This window comes from Pleurodeles waltl, chromosome 2_1 (assembly GCF_031143425.1).
Source record: "Pleurodeles waltl isolate 20211129_DDA chromosome 2_1, aPleWal1.hap1.20221129, whole genome shotgun sequence".
NCBI lineage: Eukaryota > Metazoa > Chordata > Amphibia > Caudata > Salamandridae > Pleurodeles > Pleurodeles waltl.
In genome coordinates, this window is record NC_090438.1 from 40938087 (window position 1) to 40965676 (window position 27590).

Below are 27590 nucleotides of genomic sequence, written 5' to 3' on the forward strand. Positions count from 1 at the left end.
CATATCTTAGCATGAAAAGTCCAAGCAAAACAGTCCAACATCTAAAATAGGTAAGTTTTGATCTACAAAAATATCATACCTCAAGCACAAAGAAAATATAAACAACTTAACATCTAAAGTACAGTGGTCTAAAGTGCAGAAATTTTGGCAATAAGCTGGGAAGTAGGAGTACAACTAAAAGATATTTCAGAAAACTAAAGGACCTGAAAGTCAAGGTCTAAACCAGCAGCAGCTCCCAAGATTTATTGCTTAGGGGAAAAAGTAGGAAAAATTCTCCTGCTCGCTAACCGTGAACCCGTTGGCATCCACCATGGATCAGTTTGGAGCCCCTGCCTTACCCTTGAGAATGAGAGTGGTAAAAGTCGCTGTCAACGAAGACATGGAAACAAAGAAATAAACATGAAATAACAAGGTCACTCCACGTTTAAGCCAGTACATATGAAGTCATAACTCATCCACAGTAATACCTATTGAGACTGCTCTTTTTGTAATGCCACCCACATAACAGTGGGGACCTGCTACTAATATCAAAATGAAATATAACAGAAGATGAGAGGTTCAGGCAGCAGGAAGATCACTTTTCCACAAAAGGCTCCCTCTAGTGCCAAATTCAAAACTCCCATTGCTAGGTCACCCTGCATTTAAGGCAGCACATATGAAGTCATAACACATCCACCATACTACCTACTAAAGCTGCTCTCTTTGTAATACTACTAGCATAGAAGTGGGGACCTGCTGCTAATGTTGCGAGAAAATATAACATCAGTTTAAAGGTTCAAGCCATGGGAAGATCAAATTTCCACAAAAGGCTGTCTTGTTATGGGGTCTGAAACTCCCAATACATCTTAATAAACTTTATGTATCTGCATGTAAAATCTGAAGTTTCTGATCTTTGTTTCCATGCAAAAAAGATATCTAATGAAACGGCCATCACAACATCTTGTGTCAAAACGCATGCACAACTTTTCTGTCTCCTTATACTTCATGATCTTAAAAAGTGGACGTAAATTATATTTATGGGGACAGAGTTTAAAATGACGCAAGAGGAAATGAGTGTTTCACGACCACCCAAAGCACACGGCAACAGTCGTCCCCCTGCACAGAAGATCTTGACCACCTCTTACTGTGGCCACCAGTAGTGCTCGCAGACTGTACTGTAGATAAAGGGGTCTCTTTCCACTGGATAAATGTCAGACAGCAGGATCATGCTCTTGGTAATAAGACAGTAGCGTTTTAACAGGGGGCCTTGTTGATTATAACCATCGATATTTTTATAATCCCAGCAAGTCTTTTTGACCACCGCTAAAACTGGTCTTCATGGTGCTTTCTGGGTGAAGCCAAAATTCTTCTAGGACAATATTAGCTAGGCCATTAGGTAGGTGGATAAACCAATGCATCTTCTAATGGTCTTGAGCCTTCTTCATTTTAGCTTCTAGAGCACCTTCCGTAATCTTGGTGGCGAAAATCGTGAAGTTTTCTTTCAAACATGATTCATAAAGTCTGTGCAGAAGGCTTTTTCACTCGATAAAATCACCTTCGATCTCACCACAATTACTAAAATTAGTACAGTACCATTAACAAATGATTTATGTTGTAGGTAAAATCTGTTATCACCCCTTAAATTCTCCTTTTTGTGACCCTCAAAACCTGCTTTTCACTACAGTGCATTTCAGTGAGGTGCTATCATGTTTATTGGTCCCAAGATGGCTGCCAGCCGTTCCTGGTTGAAATGCTGGCAACCAATCGGATCACACCATGACATCTGTGTTTAGGCTCCGCCCAGCTATACACATTTGGATTTCCATTATCAGAAATTACTGAACTTATTTATGCCAAATTTACTGTAATTCTGTCCATCGGTTCGGGCTGCAGTTGTGTCTAAAATCTCTATGGGACTCAACATTGGAAACACTTTAGGAATATTGCTACTACTGCTTAATAATATTGCAAAATTGTGGCAGACGTTTACTGTTTGTGATCTGAATTAGAAAAGCGCTTTAGATAGATTGTGCCACCCACAGCGAGGACTGGGAAACAAGGCCTAGTCCAAATAAACTTGCAGCACATGGGTCCGTGTCAGAGTACACACTGGCAGAGCTCCCCTTCCATTGCAAGGGCAAGAAAAAGGGGTTTCCCTCACTGTAGTGAAGGAGAAGCTTGATGTAGGAAAAGCAGCCAAGAAGAACCATGTTGAAAAGCGGCCTTGAAAAGGATCTAGAAATATGCACCTCCACAGAAGAAGTGTGACTGCAAGTGAAAGGCAGAACCTAGCCCAGGAGAGGCTGGTGCTGTCCATGCCACACTTGACCTGAGACCAATTGTCGGCAGCAGCAGCAGATAATCATTAGTGGCAGTGATTAGCACAGTTGCCAGTAGCATTAAGACTCAATAGAGCAGTTGACTCAGATTCACTTTGTCAGAAGTTGAATTTGTTTGATGTGTTCAATTTAAATTTGAAGATAATACGCAGCATGAGCCGCAACCCTACCAGAGTCTCAAAATCCTAAGATGAGGTCTTCCTGCTTTCCAGTCTGACCTGGTTTGTTTCAACATACCCGCAGGTCCTGAACATGCAGCCTCCCTTTATTACCCCTGCACACTACCTCCTCTAAAAACGCCCCTCCCTCTCTGGCCTGCTCTATATAGCAAGACGTTAATTATATAAATGATATCAAATCTAATCCAGGCCTTTAGCAGAAGAAGATGGAAAAGGCGTGAGTAGTGTTGAATGTTAGTCAAAGGGACTCACATCAGTTTGAGGTCAATGCAGGTATCTCTAACAAATATCGGTTATTTGTCCAGAAACCAGAATAAAACCGCTGGCAACATGATGAGCAGCCTCACAGATCCAAGGAATGTCAAAGATCCAACCTGCTTCTTGAAAACAGAACTTGTGACGTAAGGAAAAGGATGGGTGGGAGCACAGGAAGAAGCTCAGAAGATGTTCCTGAGATAGAATTATCTGCTCCCCCACTTCGTAAAATCCAGGACAAAGCCAACAATACTCCAAGTATGATCGCAATGTTAATTGAATCCAGAGCTATACTGGCCACCCTACAGGAGCCTTTACAGAGTGTACAGAAATATGTCCATGTCCAAAAAGAAACTAAAAAGGAAGCAAAGGAAATCAGACCCAAACTGGACAAAATCCTTTTGCAGTTAGCAGCTTTCCTCAGCTGCCTCATGGAAATGGAGCGAATTACTGAAAGAGAGTCCTGACCTGGCGAGAATGAAAACGCTGTGAAACCTCGCAAACTAAAAATAGATCTTGAACAGGTCTGCGTTCCAGTCTAAGGTTCTTGGGAGTTCCAGAGGGTGCTGAAGGTGACACAAGCCTGGAGCAATTCCTAATGGAAATTTGGGAGGCAGGATTAATAGTAAACGATCAAACTTATGCCATCCAGGACCTTAGAGTTCCTTTTTCTTAAACCCAAACCTGGCTCGCCACCTCCTATGATCCTGGCCTCCTTCTTAGATTAACGTATAGAAAGGCAAGATTCTAGATAAAGCAAGATTTAATATTTCCCTAAAAAACTCTGATACAATTCGGATATTCCCGAACATGCTGTAAATCCGGTTATTGTTGCAAGGAAAGGAGATCTTTGATTAAAATAAAGGCTTTGCAGTACAAGGTTAGATAATGTGAAAATTCCACAATTTTCTCATGTGGAATTCTACATTTTTAAATAGTCACACAGGTCTGATACCTTTCCTAACAGTAAAACCGGACAGCAGAAAAAAAATCTGCTCGAATAACCATGGCAAAGGGTCCAGTAAATTATGATTTGGGATTGGAAATTACATTGTGGGCCAGTGAAAGCATCGGGGTATCCACTGCACAGAGGTGCCATGAAGCTGCAAAGCGTAAAGTGGGGAGTGGCTTGGAGCGGCCAAGGACCTGGGGAAAGCCTGGTGGGTGGATCTGCCACAGGTAGTAGAACAGTCGCAAAAACGGATTTGCAATACCAGAATGGCCAGTGCTTAATTTGTTGAAACAAATTTAATAAATAAAAATAAGTGCCTCAACAGGAGGCTGTTGCAGTTTGCACCACCTACTGCCCTGCCAGCTTTGCCAATTACACAACTACTAACCATCACTCCTACAAGTGGGACAGTTCAGACTATTCAAGCCCCCCAAAAGTATAAGAAGGGCTTGGGTGGTCATGGAGGCCGGAATTAGTAGTTTTTAATGCCTAATGTGTATTTTGCAATTGCTGTTCTGCTCATCTTTAAATTACACATAGTGCCACCATGTGGCTGTCTATCATAGGAGCTGGTGTTGACAATTGGATGCCGAGCACCGGAAACCATCAGCTCAAATTAAGCACGGAGACTGGCTCCCTTGGCTATCGCAGAACTAGTGAAGCACTGGGGAGGAGGGAGTCACTTGCCTCCAAGATGGCGTCCGCAGTCAAGTGATGCCGTTGAGACATGATGAGGAGAGGAACAGTCCTCAGGAGGGTCTCGAACGAGAGCAGCTGGTGGTGTGGAGAGCAGCCCACTGACGATATGAGACACCTAACAAGTAAGGTAAGACATGAAAGACAACAAATTACTCCGCTGCTTTAGCCTAGAGCAAAAGCATTACATTTGACCTACAAGTCAACGGGAAGGGGTGCATCGAGTGTATTTGAGGTGCATGGCAGAGTGAGTAATAGCCGCTCTGACCTGTGGGAGGTAGGTGGTCTGGAGAAGGCCCCCGGAGGGGAATGCTGCCTTCATGTGTGCCAGGAGTAACCGTGGGCAAAAGCTGGCGTTCTTGGAGCATCCTTTTGAGACATGAGTGGATGTCTGTCATTAATGGACACAATAGCAAAACTGAGGACAAACATCAGCAAAGGCCTCACAGAGATCAAAGCAAATCTAATGTCTGCATCAACGCTGGATTTGGTGTATTCAGCAGGGCACCTCCAAAGGTGGATTACCACCACCACCTCAGTTTGCCTCTTTGAATCACAAGTGTAGTAGCTGATGGCAGAACGTGAGGACCTTGCGAACGGGTCCAGCAGGGACAATATTCATTTTAGGAATCCGAAGAAGATTGCAGGCGACAACATGATAGCCTTGGGTGGCTGAACTTTTTTGAGAGATGTTAAAAGTAACACTAGAAGACCTCACTGGACTAGAAGGAACCCATAGTACGGGTCATAGGCAAGTAGGCAATAATGGACGATCTGTGATGCGCTGGTCAATCATGACGGAGGCCTCACAGTCAGTTCAGTTCAACAGATGTCTTCCTGTTTCATGACCTGGTGGCAGCCACCTGCAGCGAAAAGGGATTTCATATTGGTGATATCAGAGGACTTCCAATTTAAGTGGAAAGGCTTTGAAACCCTGGTCACTTTCCTAGCTAAGGGGGAAGCTTCATGTTGAGGAGGACAAAACATCAAATAGTTGGACTTCAGTGGTTCTCGTAGGGGTTCTGCAAGTCGAGCAGCAAGTTCTAGCTGTCCAGGCTATAGCTGTACCAAAGTGTCACACGTCAACATAAATGCATCCTGGCCCCCAAAAGCAGTCTTGAATGAAGTCTTCATTGCTCTGCTGCCTGCATCACCACCTGGCTCCTCTCCGCCAGCCTCTCCTGACTTCGCCCAGATGTGAATGATCAGAGATTGATCTGCCCCTAATATGGAATTTAGTCTGTAGACAATGTTAGTTTCACCTGAACTCTAAAAGCTTAATTTGTGTTTATTCAGTTCTTTATGGGGGATGACTTATGAAAAATTGCATGCTTTATTTTTAACCGAAGGGTGTGCAAGCATGCTTTTGTACTGCATGACAGACTTGGAATGCCATAGCATGATGTTGGCCTTACTTTTTATTTTAGGCAGTGTGCTGCTTTGTTTTTGTCTGACTTCAGATATCCATGTTGTTACTAATTAGTTCTACCTACAGTGGGCTTTAGAGGATGACTACTATCTCAGCTGTTTAATGTGTTGTTTTGCCTCCTATGGAGTGCTTCCACTGCAGTATACAACGGGTTATTTTATGCCTTAAAACTATGTCGTGGAATTCTGTAAAGTAAAATAGTGAATTCTCACTTTCTTATGCACTCAATCATTTTTTCCATCCAGGGACTCTAAATACAGCAATTCCTTTCCACTATTAAAGATAAAAATGACTTTTTGTTAATGCTTTGCCAGAAATTGAGTGCGAGCATGACTTTAAGATGTCTGCCTAATTGCTTTGTATTTAAACATTGGAATTACCTCCCCCCCCCCCCCCCCCCCCCCCCCCCTCCACAGTGGCCATCCCAATGTCTTGGGTTTCTGGCTTGAGCGCTACTAGTCCCTTTTTTAGGTCGAGCGCGTAAACCCCTTTTCTGACATGTTGTAATCTATTGGTAGGCTTTTAACCACACACACATCCATCACTTTCAGACATTCCTTGGTTGCCTTTCAAAAGTCCTTTATTATTGGTAAATGCTTTGCATTTATCCCTCCTTGGGGCAATTGCTACCGCCTTGGACATCGACCCTGTTACATGGATAATTGCACGATTGCCGATACGTTTGACTGTGAGCGAACTTCTTGTTCCTTTTGTCTCCTTTGTGCTCATGGTGACCATTGCGCTTTGAATCAGCTTGCTTATGTCAACTGTTCTACTTTTTCATTTTCAATTTGTGGCAAGAAAGTCCAGTTAGGAATTTACAAAGCTAATAGCTCTAACTCGCGCAAACGAGAGACCCACTGCATTGCAAATGCTGGTTGTTACTGTGAATGATGGCACTCCCACCTGCTCTTCTGCCCTCCTTGTGAGCTTTACAGCTGCTCCATTTTCTGAGTTTGCCCTGCTCTACCCACAGTGGGTCATGTGATGTGCTTGGCAGAGACCACTCCTTTCTGTGCGTGCTATCAGTAATGGTTATTAAAAGAAGGCAAAGGCAATAGACCTGCTTTTTATCTGGTAATTGCATGCTATCAGCATTTGTGCATGCATGTTTGCATGCATTACCATTTAAGCCCGTGCTATTTGCTTTGTAAAATGTTGTTCTGAAACTGCCAGATGTGTTTTTTAATTAATCTGGAAAAGTTGTTCTAGGGCTGCTAAGGTTCAAATAAGCATTTCTATTTAACTGAACGCAAACCACTGACTCCGCTGTCTTCTTTGACCACTCTCTGCTGCTCGCTTCACCCCGTTTGCCTGTCGAGAATACTCCAGGCTTTGGACAGTAAGTAGAGAAAAAATGGAGACCATACATAAAGCCCGTTTGCCCAGACAGAGTCTCTTGCCCTTAATGGTAATGGTGATACACAGACGAGCCAAATGACCAACACTGATGTTTGCTGTGAATTGCTGGTTGTGAGTTTGAATTCCAGTCAACTCCGCTGTTTCTCTGTCCACATTGTTAAATTGCGTAATCGATTCACCTGTTACTTATAGTGCGTAATAATGGCAGACGTGGTAGGAAGCACCATCCAGAAATGGTTATGTCCATTGCACAAGCCGTGTGTTCAAGAAATGACCTAGCTTCTGCAGCAAAGGCATGAAAGACCTTTGTTTCAGACCAGTGGGCTCACGGGTGCGGTTGAACCCCAGGTTTGAGAATGGGTTCAAGACATTCACCAACAGCCAAGTGGAACTGCAATGGTTACAAGGAATTCTCAAAGTGACCTAGGTCTTTGTGAGTGTGGATGTTATGGAGGTGATCTACCAGTGTTTGTGCATGAAGCAACAGCTCCTAAATCCATAGTAAGCAGATCACCCAAACACCAATCCAGGCATCGAGTATCATCCAATGATCCTTTATTTGGTCACTTCCATAATGCAGACTAGTTCTGTCTATTGGACATTACTCGACTTCCATTGAGATTACCAGACCACAAGGGTGTAAGAGTTTCTCCAGTGGGCAGTCTTGTCTTGATGGGCTTTCAAAATGTACTCTTCACCTCCCACTCCCCCCTGCCCCCCTCCCCTCTCTACCCCCCCCCTCTTTTTTTTTTTTTTTTTTTCTCCTAGCAGTGCTTTTACATCTGACGAAACAGGTTGAATCTGATGGTCTGTCTTCTATTTGCTTCTTCCTGCAGGTCACCTTTGATGCAGGCAGCGCACAGCCTGTGAAGCCTTCATCAATGATGAAACCACCTTCTGCTTCAAAACTTTATAGGTTCCGCGGCGGAGCTCGAGCCCCCAACAGATCAATTCATGGAGGAACTGTAGGAGGTGAAAAGACTTTTGTTGGCGGAACCCCAGCCCATGACAGCAGGCCTTCGATGGCAGGAATTAGGACAGCTGAGGACAAAATGTCTCTACAAGCACAGCGGGCCCCTGACAGCAGGATGTCCATGGGGCCACCTCGGAACACAGAGAGCAGAATGCCACTACGCCCACCTCGGGCTGCTGACACCAGGGTGTCTGGAGCACCTGGGGTCCCTAATATCAGGATGTCTGTGGGACCACAGCAAGCATCTGACAGCAGGGTGAATTTTGTTGCACCTCGGGATCCGGACATCCGGATGTTGACACCTCGTGGTCCAGAGAGCAGGATGTCTCTGGGTGCACCTCGAGGCCCTGGCAGCAGGATGTCTTTGGCAGGTCTCAGGCCGCCCAGTGGCAAAATGTCTTTTGGATTACCCAAACCACCTGACAGCAGACTCACAATGATCACAACTACAACCATTGAAAACAAACTTTCTGTAGCTGTGACCAGGGAACCTCTGGGCTCAGCTATAGCAGACAGCAGAGCCTCCATCCCAGAGGCGCAAGGGTCACAGTGTGCTGCTACTCCAGACAGTGGTTTAACGCTGGGTGGACTGCGGCCACAGTTATACAGCAGCAAGGGCATATGCACTTTTGGAATCAGACCACCAGCAGGTGAGAGCATGCAAGATCGATGTTAGTGATGTAAGAGGTCATTGCAATTTAAGATCATTGTATAATGTGGCTGAATGTGGATCTTAGCAGGTGACGTTTAAACAAAAGTGGCTGGCCTCATTGGACATGTTATGCATACTGTAGTATCTGAAAAGTGTCTTGATCTGCGGCGGGATCCTGGGTCTCTGCACAGTACAGCAGATCAGATCATATTATATATCGAAAAGAACAGTTCCACTGAAAGCCGGCTACATCCACCATGCGAGGCTGGTGCTGACCAACGGTTGTGGCCCCCGTTTTAAATCAATTTGATATTTCTGCCACCTTTTCCCAACGTGTCAGCATCTCAGTTCGAATCCTTTATTTAACTTGGCTACGCGTTTCAACACCGAAGTGTCTTCATCCTGGCCCAATTGAAAAAATGTGTGCTCAATCACCCTTAAACTTAAGTACACAGTTCATAGACATTAAAGAAATACTTCAATATTAAAAAAAAGCAATTTATGTAATATTTTTGTCTCAATTATTCCTTAAAAACATGAACAAAGGCAAAAACAAAAAAGTTTCACATTATTTGCTCTAACTCCAATTTATCAAAACTAATAAAAAGTTTATCGAATGGTGTGGGAATTCAAAAAACGATTAACAAAACCACAGCAAACTAGCCATTTACCAATTCCTACTACGATGAACAGATCTATAATTTCTTCCAGTCTCATTACAACTAAACTTTACATGAAATATATTTTATCAAATATCAGGCCAAGTGGCCAGTCAACCACAAAAAATAAAAATATATATATAATAAATCATAAATTACGTAGATTTCATAATTCATAGTACAAATAATATTCCTAATATATTGACAAATCAATATATAAATCTGCCATCATAATGGAACATCCACAGCCGACCTGTGAAACTTATACATGTGAAAATTAATGAGAAACCCCACAAATTTTATTCAGTTCTCATATTCAACCTAATGATGGCGCAAAATGGAAATATTCGTAAAGACCTATGTCAGTCAATAATTTTATCACATCAAACCAACATGTACATAAAGCTCTTCATCCACATTCAGGCCCCGGGTGATTTACTCCCAAGTAAAATAATATTTTCTGATTCCCTCACTCTTAAAAGCCTTTATCCATCACCTCCACGTATAGTCCTTTCATTTCTGTAAACACCAAAAAATGCCAAACAATCAGCATCCTGATTGTGTACTTTCGCCCAATGTCTAGCTACTGGATATGAAATATCATAATTCTTAATCGCCCTATAATGCTCTAAAATCCTTTTTCACAGAGCCAATAGTGCTGCCAACATATTGTAACCCACACGGACATTGTAATACATAAGTGCAATGATCTGAACCACAGGAGATATATTTATTTATCCTCCTTTCCTCCCCCAAAGCTGTCCTATGTTTTCACATTTTTTGCTATTCTTACATGCCTTGCACTTCCCATATTTAAAAAAAAAAAAAAAAACCTTTTGCTGATTTAGCCATCAAGTCTTCTTGTTTTGTCCCCCCAAATAACTGAACTAAAATATCACGTAATGACCTAGACTTCTGGTACGTGAATTGAGGACAAGGGGCCAGCGTCTTCCCAATTACAGAATCATGTTTCACTAAATGCCAATGTTCCATCACAATTCTCTTGATAGCTCGACTTTTCTCATCATTGGAATATCATTCTTATTTCTTTTCGTCAATAAAGTTTCCCTAATAATTTTATGTGTGATTGAGCACAATTTTTTTCGATTGGGCCTTGATAAAGACACTTCGGTGTTGAAACGCGTAGCCAATTTAAATAAAGGATTCGGACTGAGATGCTGACACGTTGGGTGTGACTCTTTTCTGCTAGATGGAAAAAGGTAGCTGAAATATCAAATTTGTGTATGTATATGTGTGTGTATCTGTGTGTATATATATATATATATGTATATTATATTAGGGGTGTTTAAGGGATTTGGATCCTAGGACAGAGTTTATTATGGAAGGTGGATGGGAGCACACTGCCTCACATCGCCGCACAGTTCGACCCTTTGCATTGTGGTAAATGCAGTACAGTGTGTGTGCTTACTTTATTAGCTGCAGTTCTTCACCAGAGTTGGTGCAAATAGTGCTGTACGTTTGTAGACATGTGTTTCTGGATTTTATCCTTCATCAATAGAGATCAGAGAGTGCATTTCATCAGGGGTTGCTGAGAATGCTGCCTTAGTCCTCTCAGGTCTCAGTACCTCATCGGTGCACAGGTGCATCCCCAAAAGCTAGTCATCTCGCTGGCCCAAGTAAGCCCTTTTTAAACAGAAGGGGGGTGGGAGCACCTTGCCTCACATCACAGCACAGTTCGCCCCTATGCATTGTGGTAAATGCATTACAAAGTTTGAGTTTACTTCAATATTAGCTGTAGTTTTTCTCCAGAGTTGGTGCAGATAGTGCTCCCATCCCCATAAAATCCAGGAACAGGTGTCTAGAGATGTGCAGCACTATCTGCGCAAACTCTGGTGGAAAAACTACAGCTAATTTTCAAGTAAGCGCAAACTTTGTACTGCATTTACCACAATGCAACCAAGTTTATTATGTCACTAGGACGTGTTTTGCTTCATATGATAGCAAAGCAATGTACAGTGTATCCTATAGATGTGCTGTCATGAAATCAAGAACTGTTGCATGAATGCCGGCTGTGGGGTAGATCTGATGGGAAATATTCTGTGCTCCTAATTCAGTGAGCCTAGTCTACTAATTAACTTGCTAGCAGCTTGGAGTCTTGAAACCCCGTGCCAGCATGCAGATCCCTGCAAGGTTTGCATTTTGTGAGTTTGTACTCCTGTTGTACGTTTTGGAATTTTTGTGTCCGCAATCGGGCAGAAAGATTTGAAAAGATCTGGAGACCTTTTAGGTATTAGTGGTTTCCACTGCAGGGACACTACTTTAGCCAGGTTAACTGTAGATAGTACTGCTGAAATTAAGCTCTGATTTGACAGTAGATTTATATTTCACCTAAAATCATTTTTTAATTTCTTCTTGGCTTTTCTGATTTTACTTGGTTACTGTTATGTCTCATGTATTCCGCCAGACCAATGTTTTGGGCTTGTGGCGCCCACAAAGCCGGTAGTTTGGAGATTACTTTTTGAGGTAACACCAGCTTTTGACAGTCACCCTTCACTGCTCTGCCTGTAATCTTTATGCAACTGAAAATAAATTACTTTTAGGTTTACCTTACTGTGCCATCAGTCGATGTCACATTGGCAAGATTCATTGGACCACAGGGTTCCACCACCCATGTTTATCTCTCACATCTTCTCTGTGCGGAGGTCCCACCCTTGCTCCACCTTCACATCTGCCATGCTGATTGGAAAAGACCTTCTTGTAGTTCAGATAAAAGGTTTGAAAAGCGTAACCGGTGATGCACACAATTTCTCAGGTACTATATTGAAACGTTATGGCATCAAGCAATATTTACACATCTGTGATGCATACACCTGTAAGGTTAATAACACACATTTATTCTGAAAAACAAGTTTATTCGTCCAAATAAACGCAAGGAAGAGCTTCCTTCACAACTGTCTCTACTCCTTACAGTTGTCACCGTTACGGCCCCTTTGTCCCATTCTGGAATTTGAAGCAAACACTGTGATCAATTTAAATATACAAACACAACACATCTCCTCCCATTAAAGAGACAAAAAAGCCCAGAAAAATATAAATAAACAATAGCATCTTAAGATTATTGGCAATGTTTTTTTGAAAAACTATCAACTAAAAATTATATTGGGGACGTGTTGGAACAACATGCTTGAAAAAAGCAGCCATATTAAACCTATAACTTCTAATTTATCCAAACCCATACATAACAATTCATTCATAAGCCACAAAACATCAATTTAAGAGAATAATTAACCAAACCTATTCTGTCATACATAAAGGTTTTTCCCTATCCTTTTCCCATCCAAAGAATTGCGTACCAGACCATCCTCCTCTTTCTAGATGAAACTGTTCTCTCCATAGTCTCCTCAACACACTCCCACAATTCCCATCATTATTCACCAAATTATTTTTCCACTCATTCATGGCCAAGTTGCCTTTCATCACAGAGCAAATCCAAATAAAAATCAGATTTCTTACAGATAACTTTCTGTATTTTTATCTGTGTAAACCTCTGTCCTCTTTCAACGCCTTTCGAACAGTCACCTTTACTGCATCCTTCAAAACCTTTCACTTCCATTGGTTCAGAAAATGAACTCTACCTTCCATGGTTTCTTCACCTTGACCAACATACCTACTTCTATTGTTCTACTTTTACCCTTTTTTGTAGTCCTTTGTGTTTATTGTCTGAGTATTTTGTATCTTCTGCCTCAATTCAAGAGCAGTACATCAGGAAATGCAACCAATTAACCATGCAGGAAAGCTCCTAGTCCTCGGATTCCTCCCTCTTTTTATTTCAAATGGAGAATAACCTGGCATATCATAAATGGTAGTTCTGTACATCCATATGTCCTTCACAGCTTTTTGAACTTCCAGCTCCCACCAGTCAATGAAAACCATTCCTGATCTGTGACCGTGATGGTCACTCTTTGTATATGTACTTGTAGGCTTTTCCATCAATACTCGGGCATACTTTGGTGGCATTAAGCTGTTTTGGGGAGAAGCTAACTCCTCCATAAAATGGTTAAAACTAGACTCAGTGGGCCTAGCTGCACCGGCCTAACAGTTTCACAAACAGTATTATAGTTTTCGGCTCCTTAACAGGGAGCAATCTACATGGCAGCATTCAAAGCCATTTCAAGCCAAACCTTTTACTGGCTAGGTGGACATATGACTCCAACCGCAGAAACTCGGGCTCCTAAATCTTCTGGATCTGCAACTTAAGTTTTATTTACCCTCTTCCAGCATCCTCTTCCATTCAAAGGAGAGAGGACCTCATTTTCTGATCTATTAGATTAGTGGGTGCTCCAGCTTATCCTATAGGGTTGTGCACCCCTTTTACTGTCGACTTGTGCATACCACTGCATCAGTGACAATAATGCTCACCATTTGGCACAAAGATGGGGGCATGGACATGGTGACCCTTGGAGAAGTGAGGCAAGGATTTTACTCCATTTACTTCTTGGTTTCCAAGTATGACTGGGGGGGGTGGGTGTATGCGGAGGAGAGTCTCATTGCTAAGATCTGTTATTGACCTGGCTTCTCCTCTATTTGGCAGGACAAGCTTTAAATTGTGGTCTTGAGTCAGAGCCTTCTGGCCCTCTGCATGGATTGGGTGGGGTCTCTGGATCTCCTGGATGCTTATTTCTGTCTGCTGATCCTCCTTACCCATTGGCTTTACCACTGCTTTACAGTATAATCCCTGAACTAATGGTACTACCATTTGATCTCTCAATCACTCCCAGAGTAGTCAGCAGTGTGTGCGCTGGATTTGGTAACCATTTCACTCAGGAGGTCCGGAATATCTGTCTGTCTACGGATGACTGGTTGGTGAAGGCAGGCTTCCCTGCAGTTGTCCAGAGCTCCAGCAGCCTAACTCATCTTCACCACCTGGGCTTCTCCATCAAAATTCAGAAGTTTCATCTCTTCCTCGTTCAGAGCTACATTTGTGTTGTGCGGGATAAACTAGGATATCAGTTATTCTGGACATGATGCTAATATTTTGGAATTTAATTTAAATCAATGTTCTGCAGGATATCATATTTGGGACATCATTCTAATATTTCAGAATCTGATTTCAGTCCATGTTCTGCAGGTCCAGCGTCTGCTCTTGGCTCACAAAGAAGCCTTCCATCCACCCAGGCCTCCATTGGGGCATATGCCCTTCCAATCTCAAGAGGGTCACCACTTCCCTTCTTCAGCCATAGGCCAGTGTTATGATAGCTGATTCGGTGTTGGGCCGTGGTGCTCATCTAGGGGAGGCAGCTGTCTTTGGTCCATGCTGGACAAATGCACATCAGTTTGCTACATTCTGATGGATACAACTACCTGTGGATTCCTCACCTAATGAATTCTCCCCATGCGTAGCATTCAACGGAAACTTCTCTCCAGCTCTGCACGTCAGTGAGGACGTCAATTGCCTGACTTCATGCGCCTCCGTCTGACGTCATTGTGGCAATAAGAGGCCCTCGCCGGCGTGCTGACATCAGTTCCCTTTTTTTTCCATGCCTTCGATAATGGTTACTTTTCTGGCTACCTGTATCGTTCGCTCTTCGTAAGGGATACTTTGTGTTTTTCTCTGTCGGCTCCCAAAAAATCGGGTTTTAAGCCCTGCAGGGAGTGTGGAGGTCGGATGTCGGTGACTGATCCTCACAACGACTGCCTTTGGTGCCTCAGTTCAGATCACGACATCCAGGAATGCGGCTCCTGCCAGAAGATGAATCCGAAGGTGTTGAAGGAGCGTGAGGCTAAGCTATTTTTAGCTAAGTCAAAGAAGAAGTGGCACCATGGATCGTGTTCAGGGAAGTCGTCTCACAAGAAGCGGCGTCACCATGACTCTAGACGTCTGTTGGAGTCGAGGTCTCTGTCGACTCGGCGCCGCAAGTCTTAGGAAGTGAGTCAGACTGTGTCCCCGCAGCCAGTGACACCGCAGACGTCCCCGGCGCCGTCAGTCTTCAAGGTCGTGGAGTCTCAAAGTCATTTGGCTTCTCCGGCACATCCAGGCGTGCAAGAGTCCAGCCCGGCTCCTCAAGGTTATCCTTCATTCCCGGCTTCAGGAACGGATCAGGCGGCATGTCGCAATGCCCTGTTTGCCATATTCCAAAATATGGCTCCCGGAGGTGGTGCGCCGGCTGGCCCCACCGGTCCCCTAGAATTCAATCTGTGTTCCGGCTCCATACAGGCCGACGCCGTTTATGCTGTTCTGTCCGGCTGGAGACTCTAGTCAAGCACCTCTGCCGGCAGCGCAGCCATCGACGTTGAGGGAGAGACCTTCGCCGTTGTTTTGGAGGAGATGGAACCTAGAGGCCGGATGGCATCGTTGGATGCAGGAGCTTTGTCATGGCGCAGGTGGATCCATCTGCGGCATCGGGTGGATCCGGAGATCCTGTCATGACGCCTTCCCGGCGCCATTCACCGACATCGTTGCACTACATGTCGACGCCGGGCCCCAAGTTGAGGACTTGGAAAAAGGCCCTCAGGTTGCTGGAGGAAAGGGAATATCGGCAACAATTCCTTGAAGAAGGGGAGATCACTGATCCCCAGAGTGAGTTCCCAGGACTGGATACTGCAAGTGGACTTGACACTTCTCCAGAATGGGATCTGGCCTCCCCAGGAGAATATACGGAGGAGGCAGACACTTTCCATTCAGTGATTACAAAGGCTGCAACTTTTTTGGAACTTCCCTTACCTACAGCTCAGGTTAAGACCAACCTGTTGACAGACGTTTTGCACCCTGCTACAGCCATGGCAGATCCCCTTTGCCATTTAATGAGGCTCTTGCGGAAACAATCGAAGAGGTGTGGAAGAAGCCTGTTACCTCTTCGGCTGTTAGTAGGTCAGTGGCCGGGTGTTATAGGTCTGCGTTGGGGGACCTGGAGTTTTTGTCAAAACACCCTTCTCCAGAGAGTCTGGTAGTGCAGGCATCCTGTTCTTCGAGGTCAGCCCCTGGTTTGTTTCCGGGAATCCAAGCGAATGGAACAATCGGCCAAGAAAGTGTTTTCGTCGTGTAGCATGGCGCTAAAATCTGCCAATGCTACTTGTATTCTTGGCAGGTATATACATGCTGTAAAAGATGCGGCAAAGACTGTTCTTCCGGACATGCCCCAGGACTTGCATAGCCTTCTTTCGGATGCTCAGGTGGCGTTCTGCGCAAGTTATTCAGTCAGGGCTGGATACCACAGACTCTGTTGCAAGAGCCATGGGGACTTCAGTTGCCACAAGGCGTCATGCGCGGTTGCGCACTTCTGGTCTTTCTTCTGACGTCCAGGCCTCGCTATTGGATTTGCCTTTTGATGGGGCAAAACTATTTGGATCTAAAGCAGACTCTGCGCTAGAGCGCTTTTAAAGAAAGTAGGGCCACTGCTAGGTCACTGGGTCTGCAGGCTGCTTCCACCCCGTTTCGGTCATTCAGGCGGCTGCAAGTTTTTGGAAGAGGGGCTTCCTTTCGTGGGAGGTCACAGCCGCCGGGGCAGCAGTCTTCAAGCCTCCCTTATCGATTGCTTAGGGGGTGGGGTAGAGTCCGCACTAGAGGGGCCACCCAGCAGCAGCACCCTTCCTCTTCCTCTGGAGGGTTGCCACAAGGAAAGCAGCCCTAGTCCTCTTGCCATCGTCTCCCATGTCTCTCCGGTTAGGGGGAGGCTTTCTTTTTTTCTTCCCATGTGGGAGTCCATAACATCAGATTCCTGGGTCATCAGTGTGGTAGGAAAAGGTTATGCTCTTCCCTTTCAGGAGATTCCTCCTCCTTTCCCTCCCTGTCCTTCCTTTTGTTTAGAAGATCATCTCCTGTTGCTAGAACAGGAGGTTCTCTCCCTATTGTTGAAGGGCGCAGTAGAGTTGGTTCCGGAGCAGGAGAGGGGTCAGGGTTGCTATTCCAAGAACTTTCGGATTCCCAAAAAGGATGGTCGTCTGAGACCTATTTTGGACCCGAGGGTTTTGAATTGGTTCCTCAAACAGGAGAAATTCAAAATGCTGACTTTAGGACAGGTGCTTTTGGCGTTGAACAAGGAGGATTGGATGGTGTCGGTTGACTTGCAGGATGCTTATTTTCACATTCCCATTCTCAAGTCGCACAGGAAGTATCTCTGGTTTGTGGTAGGATCGCAGCACTACCAGTTTGCGGTCCTTCCTTTTGGTCTTACTTCTGCACCTCGGGTCTTCACGAAGGTGATGGCGGTGGCTGCAGAACACCTCAGGAGGAAAGGGGTAGCAGTATTACCTTACCTGGACGATTGGTTGATCAAAGCCGAGTCTCCGGGACTTGTGTTGCAGCTCACAACCCAGTTGTTGTTCAGTCTGCGTTTTTCAATAAATGTGCCCAAGTCTCAATGCCTCCTGTTTATAGGGGCAGTACTGGACACAACATTGAATCAGGCCTTTCCTCCACCACAGCGGATACAGGACATTCAGGCGTTGATTCCAATGTTTCAAAAAGGAGTGGTAGTTCCAGTCCTCAAGGTCCTTCGTCTGCTCGGCCTGTTCGCTTCTTGCATTCTGTTGGTCACTCATGCAAGCTGGCATATGAGGGCTCTTCATTGGTGCCTCCGCAGGCAGTAGTTTCAACACAGGAGATCTCTGGGAGTCGATAAAGATCTCCAGAGACACTGTGGCGGTTCTCCGATGGTGGGCTGCGGACTGCAACCTTTCTCAAGGAAAGCCGTTTTCGCTGCCAACTCCGGTGACCACAGTGATAACGGATGCCTCCACCTTAGGGTGGGGAGCTCATCTGGAGGATCTGGAGATCAAGGCTTCGCGGTCAGTCGGTTCAGATCCTAACGGACAACACGACAGCGATGTGGTATATCACAAGCAGGGGGGTGTAGGGTCGTACCTTCTTTGCAGAGAGGCTCTGCGACTCTGGTCCTGGGCTCGGGACCATCGGCTTTGCGTAGTAGCAAACCATCTGGCCGGGGTTCAAAACGTGCGGGCGGACAGACTCAGTCGCTTCTACTCGGACGACCATGAGTGGCATCTGCATCCGGATCTGATTCTTCACATGTTTCGGATGTGGGGTTTTCCCCAGATAGACCTGTTTGCCACTCGGGAGAACGCGCACTGCCCGTCGTTCCGCAGCCTTCGGTGTCCGATGCAAGGAGCATTGGGGGATGCATTTCGGATGTCCTGCTGCGACCAGTTGCTTTACGCGTTTTTTCCCCCCCATACCCTTGATTCCTCAGGTTTTGAGGAAGATTCGCCAAGACCGGGCCCAAGTCATTCTAATAGCTCCGGATTGGCCACGAAGGGTATGGTATGCAGACCTACTCCAACTCTCTCTGTGCCCTCCGTCTCCCTCTCAGGGCAGACCTCCTCACGCAGTTGCAGGTTCTACACCCCCACCTCCAGAGTCTGCACCTTCATGCCTGGAGATTGAGCGGGGCAACCTGAGTGCTTTTTCTCTCCCACCAGAGGTGGTGGATATTCTTTTATCGGCCAGGCGACACTCCACCAAATCGATCTATGCTAGTAGGTGGGCTAAATTCGTTCATTGGTGTGGAGACCAGCAAATTAATCCCTTAAGTGCCCATCTTTCAGACATTTTGTTATTCGCTTTGTTGTTGGCACAGCGTGGTTGTGCTGTGGCCACTGTTAAAGGCTATCTTTCGGCCCTCTTATGTCTTCCAGATCAACCCTCTTTGTTCAAATCTCCTTTGGTTTTATGATTTTTGAAGGGACTTACTAATAGGTTTCCTCCCACTCCTTTTATCATGCCACAGTGGGACTTGAATCCGGTGTTGACTTATTTGATGGGCTCTTCCTTTGAGCCTCTTCATTCTTGTCCCTTGAGGTATTTTGTTTTTCAAGACTGTGTTTCTGACAGCCATTACGTCGGCTAGACGTGTTAGTGAACTACAGGCCCTTTCTGTTCACCCGCCTTTCACGACTTTACATAAGGACAAGGTGGTTTTGAGGACGAGGGCGGCTTTCCTCCCCAAGGTGATGTCTCCGTTTCACTTGGGACAGTCCATAACTCTCTCGTCGTTCTACCCTCCTCCGCACCCATCTAAGGAGGAGGGAAAAACTCCATCGTCTGGACCCTAAGAGGGCTCTCAGTTTTTATATCGACAGGACGAGAGAGTTCCGGTTGGATGAACAACTCTTTATCGGATACGTAGGGAAGAGGAAGGGGAAGGCCATCCACAAGAGAACGCTCTCCAGGTGGGTCGTTCTTTGTATTAAAATATGTTACTCATTGGCGAAGAAGGATCCTCCTGAGGGGATCAGAGCCCATTCCACCAGGGCCAAGTCGACCTTATCGGCTCTGGCCAGAGGTGTTCCGGTGGCAAACATCTGTAAGGCCACGACTTGATCTTTCCTCCGCACCTTTGTAAAGCATTGTCTGAATTCGGAGATGCGGAGGGATGGCCATTTTGCGCGGTCTGTGCTGCAGGAGTTCCTGGTTGACTAGACGGACACCCTCCTCCGAGGTGGTACTGCTTTGGGACTCTATTAATTAGGTGAGGAATCCACAGGTAGTTGTATCCATCATATGTTTCTATATATGTATATATGTTCATAGTTGCAATTCAGGTTATTTCCAAGTTTTCAAACTGTTCATGATGGTATGCTCTTAAGGAGCTTTGTAAAAGTTTTATATAAAGGTTCTCTATAAAGTTTTATTTATGATCATGAAGTGTTTAGGTTGTCTATGTTTTCTATATGTTTCAAAGGCACGTCAAAAATGGCGTAAACTGACGTCAGCACGCCGGCGAGGGCCTCTTATTGTCACGATGACGTCAGACGGAGTCGCGTGGAGTCGGGCAATTGTGACGTCCTCGCCGACGTGCAGAGCTAGAGAAGTTTCCGTCGAATGCTACGCATGGGGAGAATTCATTAGGTGAGGAATCCACAGGTAGCTAATGTATCCACCAGAAAAAGCGTTACCGAATGTAAGTAACTTGCTTGATGTGAACATTCCACTTCACCCTGAAGGCCGTTCTTCCATTCTTTTCAGGGCATGTTAACATTATTTGAGACAACGCCACCACCATCCAGTATATCAATAGACTGCATAGGGGATTTGAGGGCCCTGTGGTAGAAGGCCTTGCTTTTGTGGCAGTGAGCTCTGCAGTGGGCCAGTAGCCCGGTGGCGGCCCATCTGGCGGGACTAATTGTGGATTCCTTTGGTCAACTTTCACTAAAAGATTACAAATGGGAACATCATCCCAGGGTGGTGGACGTGCCTTCCTGATTGGGATATCCTGTTGTACGCATCTTTGCCAGAGCCCTAAACAAGAAGAAACCTCTGTCCTTGCCCTACTCATCCATTTGAAGAGTTTTATAAGGGACACATTATAATTCAGCAGGTCGAAGAATGCTCTACACCTACCCTCGGATTCCTCTGCTTTCAAAGGTCCTGCTTGAGGGTTCGAGCATGGCTGATTATTGCCTAAAATTGAGTGGGACTTTAACTATTCTAGTCTGTATGAACTCTGTGGTCATACTCCTGAACCCTCTCCCACAGAATAAATCTGCTAGCACAGTAAGATGGTTTGAGTATTCTGCTACAGCTCTCGTTTGCTGATTCTACATGCATGGAGATTGAGCAGTGAATGCAATAGACCTTATTTGTGTACCACCAAAGGTAGATGCCATCTTGGCTTCCTCAAAGCCTGCTACCAAGTGGGTCTCTGTGGGCAATAGATCAAATTTGTATCTTTGTTCGAGTCCGCAAGTTAAAATTCTTTGACACTCACCAATGGTAACCATAGCTCCGTTGGTTTCTAGATCTTCCCACAGATTCCTCACTACCCTCTGGCCCTGCTCCTCTCCGAATATAATGCTGTGCTTAATAAGGTCCCAAGTTAAGCAGTGCTCCTGCTGTTATAGTCCACAGTTGGTAAAATATTTTAGTTTCTCCCCACACCAACTGAATACTGAAAAAAACACAAAGAACGGACACCAGCATGTCATCCTGCACATAATGTGGACCGCTGTTCTCATAACCTGGGTGATCCGAGTCGTATGGGTCCACCTGGTGGTGATGGAGAGCTGTTACTGTTTCCACATTGTCTGGCACCTGGAAGGCTGCTCTTGAAGTGAGATATCTATGAGATTGAAATCGTATCCACCAGAAATACTGGTATTGCAGGTAACTAACTTTTTCTTTAAATGGAAAAACAACTGCAGATGGTATTCCAGGTTTGGCATTCAAGTTCTGTTCTGTGAGCTGCATTGGTGTGCTTTCAGACATGGTGGACTCTTCTCTGGACAGGTGTTGCTGTGGATACTGGACTTGACTAGAATGTGCCTTCAGTGTGGCTCTATTTTGGCTGTTTTTGTGGTAGTTAACGTCAGTGCATATATACAGATATGCAAGAAGCTTTGTGAAGACACTTCAGCAGAATAGTGCCCACTATTTTTAATGGCAACCACATATATTTTTAAATATATTGTCATGATCTCATCAAGTTATTTACAGTCTAAAGTCATTTAACTGTTTGTCCTGGTTTGGTGACGTTCAGTCTGTGCATTCCTGTGGGATACTGTATAATGTGAATGCCCTGGTAACCCTAGTTGAACTGTAAGATAGTAATAAGAACGTGGAATTCAAGGTCACGGAGGGGTGGCAATGAGAGATCTGTTCGCAAGTCTGTGTAAAACGAGGATTTTTGTTTTGCGGTTGCCCCTAGGTATGATACTCATACCCATTTTTAATATCTGTTTTGCCTTGTCTGAGTTTTATAGTAATCCATGTTTCTGTAACGTTGGTATGAGTAGGGTGTTATAGATTTTCTGTTATGGGAATGATTGTATATTTCTCATGGAACAATCCACGTGGTGGCTATTTTAGATTGATGTTATCTGGTTGAGTGGTCATCGCTCAAGTGCAAGTTATTCTCTATTTCGTAATGTTAAGGAGTTGGGTAAAAAGACGTGTGCTTAGTCCACAATGTTGCTACTTTTAAATGTTTCAAGAATATATAACCGTTCCAATGGCCTCCAGTTGGAAAATGACTTCACAATGCTAGGTTTTATTTTAGACAGTTAAATAGAACGGGGCTTTTTAAAAAACAAAACCCATCTGGTTAATATTATAAGTGGCCGCATTAACAAACTGATAGGAATTTCCAGAGTTCTTGGGATGAAATATTGCTGCTTCCCTTGTCTAATGAGAAGCCCCAAGTAGTCACCCAGAAGTGACGCTAATCATCTTTGTCTTCCTAAAGTCTAATTTTTACAGAAAGTTCACGATAACTAATTCATCCTTCCACTGTAAATCTTTCTCTTGCTGTGTCCATTCTGATGAGCCATTTGCTCTCCTTAGGCCTCAACATAGGTGTCAATTTCCATCTCTTTTGTGCTTGTTCATCTACTCAATAGCAAAGAAGATAAATTGCTTCTAATGCAAGTGATTGTTGCTCATATTGTCTTCTAGTGGGACACACTGATAAGATTTTGTGAATATTTCTGTAATGTTCCTGGATTCTCTGTTTTTAGTGAATGGATAGTGCAGCCAATATCTAGTTTTCAAGGGCAGGGTATCTTAAACACTATGTACATAGTATGGCAATTTAACCATTCCTTTATGTTGTATTGGCTGTTTGCTAGAGGTTTTATTTTGTCCCAGTTTTCCAGTTAAACATCTGGGACGAGTGAAGCAACACTTTGTGTATGCTTCTTTTGTGTTTGTCGCAAAACTCTGATGCACATAGTACATCTTTGCGGTTGAGTGCCTTTTTATTCTGTTTGATGGATGTTCTGGTAGAACTGATGTAACACTCGCCTTATCTTTTGAGTTGCCAGTGATGAAGCGTTCAGTAAATTTGGTTATAGACCTTGGCCTTCCTTTATGCACTTTGAGAACTTTTTGGTCACAATCTTTAGGAAGATTCTACCAATTTTCCTTAAAAAACAAAAAACAAATGTTGGTTCACTGCAGTTTTCCTGACTTGTGAACTCACCTTTTGGTATGTTTCTGATCTTGTCAGATGCAGCAACTCAAAATTCATATTGAAGTTGGCTACTGTAGGTTTGTGATGTAGCTCGGTACTAAGCTTGTGGTTACTGCTATAATGTCCACATCTAAGAATTATACTTTCGTTATAGAGATCTGGGATGGGAGGAAATCACCTTGCTAGCATCCTTTGTAGCAACTATGTCTATTAAGAGTTTGTGATCTGTTAACTCAAATTCAATACCCCCACACAATTTCTGAAATGATACACACCCCACCAACAAGCGAACGCTTCCTTCTGTATTGTATTATAATTCATTTCAGCATCCTTTAATGTTCTTGAAGCGAAAGCCACCGCCCTCTCATGTCCTTTTGTGGGTTTGCATTAATACAGCCCCCAGACATGCATGCTGGCATCAGTAGCCACATTAGTATGTTCATGAGTATTGAAAGGCTTAAGTTCTACAGCATTCATGATACAGCTATTAATCCTTTCAAAATCTTCTTGGCGTGACCATTCAAAATTCTGTCCCATCAACAGTTGCATCAATTGGGCCTTGTCGGAAAAGTGTTCCAGAAATTTAGCATAGTATTCCACTAGCCCTAAGAAACATCTCAATTGATATTTCTCCTGGGGCAGGGTGCTTCCTGAATAGCTTCCATGAGTTTGATCTTTGGTCTTGCTCAATGTCCCAGGTACTCCACCTCCTCCACAGCAAATTTACACTTCTCGATCTCCACAGTAAGGCCTGCCCCCTCCAAGATGCCAAGCATCGCTCTCATTTAGTCATCATAACTACCTTTATCTGCTCCCCACATGAACACATCATATTGAAAAACGTTCACATTTTCCAAGCCTCTCAATAGCTGTTGCATAATCCTTCGGATTACAGCAGAAGCCAGCCCAAAAGCCATATGCACAAAACAGAATGCATCTTCTGGCGTTATAAATGAGGTCAAATGTTTAGAGTCATGGTGCAATCGAATCTGGTGGTATGCACTTGATAGGTCCAGCATTGAATAGTACCTTTCCTCCTCCACACTGGCCAACATTTCATTTATATTGGGTAATGGATGGCAATTTTTAGGAAAGTGCCTCTTTTAACATGGTTACCCCCCCCCCCCCCCACACACACACACACACACACTTATTGCATGGTTTCTAGTGGAATGTTGACTGAAAGTGCACTGGGTCCCTGCTAAACTGGACCCCATTGCCAGATCTCTCTCCTAAAACTGAAGTCATTTTCCAGTTGGCAGACCCTTCAGTTGCCACTGTAAGTCCCTAGTAAATGTTTTCTTTGGTATCCAGGCCATGGTCCGCTAAAGGAGGCCCCTGAGAGTTGCAGCACAGATTGTACCCGCCGTAAGGGCCCTCTCACCAATTGCATTCATTGCTGCTACTGAAGACTGTGTGTCTTGGTGCAGATATAAAATGAAAACATGACATGCCCCACAGCAGGTCTGCTGTGTCTCCCCCAACACTGCATGCAATATATGCAAGTCACTCCTCTGGCAGGCCTTGCAGCCCTAAGACAGGGTGCATTATATTACATGTGAGGGCATACCTTCTTGAGCAGCTATGTACTGCACGTGCTGGGCACTGGTCATTATGAGTTTCCCAGGTACATGATGGCTTGAATGAAGATGGGAATGGTTGGTATAAAACATCTCATATTAATGAACCCTCACTGAATCCAGTGATGGATTTTATTAATACATGCACACAGAGGGCACCTTAAAGATGCCCCTTGAAAACCTACCAATTCCTAGGCTTGTCACCGACTGGTCCACTCCAGTGCAGCCACTTTACAGTGTTCTGGCCCCCTGAGGTGAAAGCAAACACTCTTGAGGGCTTAGAACAAAGGCCTGCTCCGGGCAGAGGTGATAACACCTCATCCAGACAGGATAGCCATTCTAGGGCAGGGAGCTTGAAAGGCCTTGCCACCTTTGAGATGCAACCCTGGCCTCTCCAAATGATAGAGCAGGCCGACCCAAAGTTCCTGACCCCACATCTGGTGGCAGGACTGGCATGAATATTAGTCATATTAGGAGGAGTGCCCACTTTATGCCAGTCCCACCCCTAATGTGGTGGAGCTGAAGTGGACACTACCTTTCAAATTCCACCATCTTGTGTGGAAGGAATTAAGCCAGTGGGGTCAGGGTTCTGCCCACTTCCCAAAGGAAGTGGTCATAAGAGTGTAGTCACCCTAAAAGTGAGTAGCCCATTGGGTACCACCAGGCACCCCTACAACACACCTAAATTCAGTATTTAGGTAGCACCCCTGAAGTCTTGAACTCTGATTCCTGACAACCTAAGAAGAGCTGGACACTGCAGTCTCTCACCATCAGAGAAGACTGCAGATACCAGCTTACTTGGCCTCAGCCCTACCTGCCTGTCTGCAGCCCTCGACGATCCTGTGCCAAGACGACCTGTCCTGCAGCCCAGTGACCGCCAAAACCTTGGAAGGACTGCCGCCTTCAATCAAGATCTCCTGAGGACAGCGGACCTGTCCGAGAAGACACCAACTTCAAAGAAGAACTCTCCCGTGAGAAACCCCATCCGGACCTACCTCTGCATCAGACTGCCTGAGTGTAAGCGGCACATCGGTCCTGTGAAGGTTCCCCAGCGATTCTGAGCCAGAGTCCCCAGTGGGTTAACCCCTGCTGGACTCTACCTTGAAGCCTGCAGCCTCAGTCTGAAGACTCCCTCTGACTGTGATTGCCTAGTAAGCTGTTTTCTGAGTCAAAGGACATCCCTGCATTTAGAGCCCCTGGACTTTGGGGAACTGGGCCAGTGGTGTCCATGAGTCCTTCAACAGCAGAACTTACCTGAGCGGCTGTGGGTTTCTTCGTCCAGCCTCCAGACCTGAACCTGCAGCCTTTTTTCCAAAACTGATCTCCCCCATTGGTTAACATTGAACACCCGATGCTGTGTTGGCCCTCTGCACCTGGCCGCCCCAGTGCTGCTGAGGGTGTAAATTTGGCGCTGCCTTGTGGCCCCCTCTTGTGTTTACCTTAACCCCAGGAGACTGACCCTTGACACCGCTTTACTCACCTGTGAGCAGCATATCCTTGTTCAGCCCATCTCAGTGTTGGCATTCTGCACCAAGCCGCCCCGTGCCAGTGAGGGTGTACGCTTGGACCCCGCAACCCCCTCCCCCCTTGCGCTTACCTTAACCCCAGGAGATCAACCGCTGACACCACTTTACTCACCTGTGAGCAGTGCTTCTTTGTTCACTCCCCAGTCTCTATTGGTTAACAATGGGCACCTGATCCTGAATTTGACCTCTTCACCCAGCCAACCCTGTGCCGCTGTGGGTGCACTCTTAATACAGATTTGAACCTTACCTGGTGTTGATTTGAAGCGCTGAAGACTGGATTTGTGGCTGAGTACTTAACTGCAAAACTGCATTCTTGTTTTCTTCCTATAGGTTAACAGTGAAGACTCTGAAAATTGCATTGTCGGTTTTTGAAACTGAAAAGTATTTTTATTTAAAACCTGCTTACCTTATAACAAAGTTCTTTTGTTCAAAGCGTATATAAAACCAAATGTTTTTCTAAATTGGAATCGGATTTGAGTGTCTCATTTACTGCCTCTGTGAGCACAACAAATGCTTAACAGGACTACCTGATAAGTCTAATTGCTCACCCACACTAACACAAATGGAGCATTAGACCTATCTACTTTTGCCTTTGCACACCAACTGGGGATTCACTGGACTGTCTGCACAGTGTACTTCTTTTTAGTAGACTTTATAGAGAGCCAGCTTTCAACAGCGGTCCACCCATATATTTTTACGATCTCTTAAGTTGACGCACATCCAAATTTTACCAATTGCTTTACGTGCCATCACAACTGGGCTCAGCCATTCAGAGTCCTGAATAGGCTCAATAATGATATTCTGGGTCACCTGTTTAACTCTCTTCTCAGGTCATACCTAATAGCCAAAAGGACCTTGTGCACAGATGGCATAGCATCTTTCTATAGCCTTATTTTGTGTCTGAAACCCTTCAACATCCCCACTCGCCTCCAAACACTGGAAATTTGTTCACCCATCCTTGTGTTTGAACTTGGTCCCAAATATTAAAACTTGGTTTCTAACATTAGGATTTAATGATTCCCCCAAGGCTTTTGGCTCACGCTGCCTCAAAGTTCTTCCCTTTAAAATTAATTTTGAAGCAACTCATCAGAAGCAATTTTATTCCACAGTAACCTTTGGCTTCCAC

The 27590-nt window shown here is 44.8% G+C and overlaps 1 protein-coding gene across 1 annotated transcript in view; it reads left to right on the forward strand.

The window, feature by feature from the left end:
• The window catches only part of LOC138260930 (uro-adherence factor A-like), a 312276-nt gene that overhangs the window by 128916 nt on the left and 155770 nt on the right, over positions 1-27590 (forward strand). The window contains exon 3 of the mRNA XM_069209459.1: positions 8028-8814. Within this exon, the coding sequence (XP_069065560.1) occupies positions 8028-8814 (787 nt within the window). The remainder of the gene's footprint in view (positions 1-8027; positions 8815-27590) is intronic.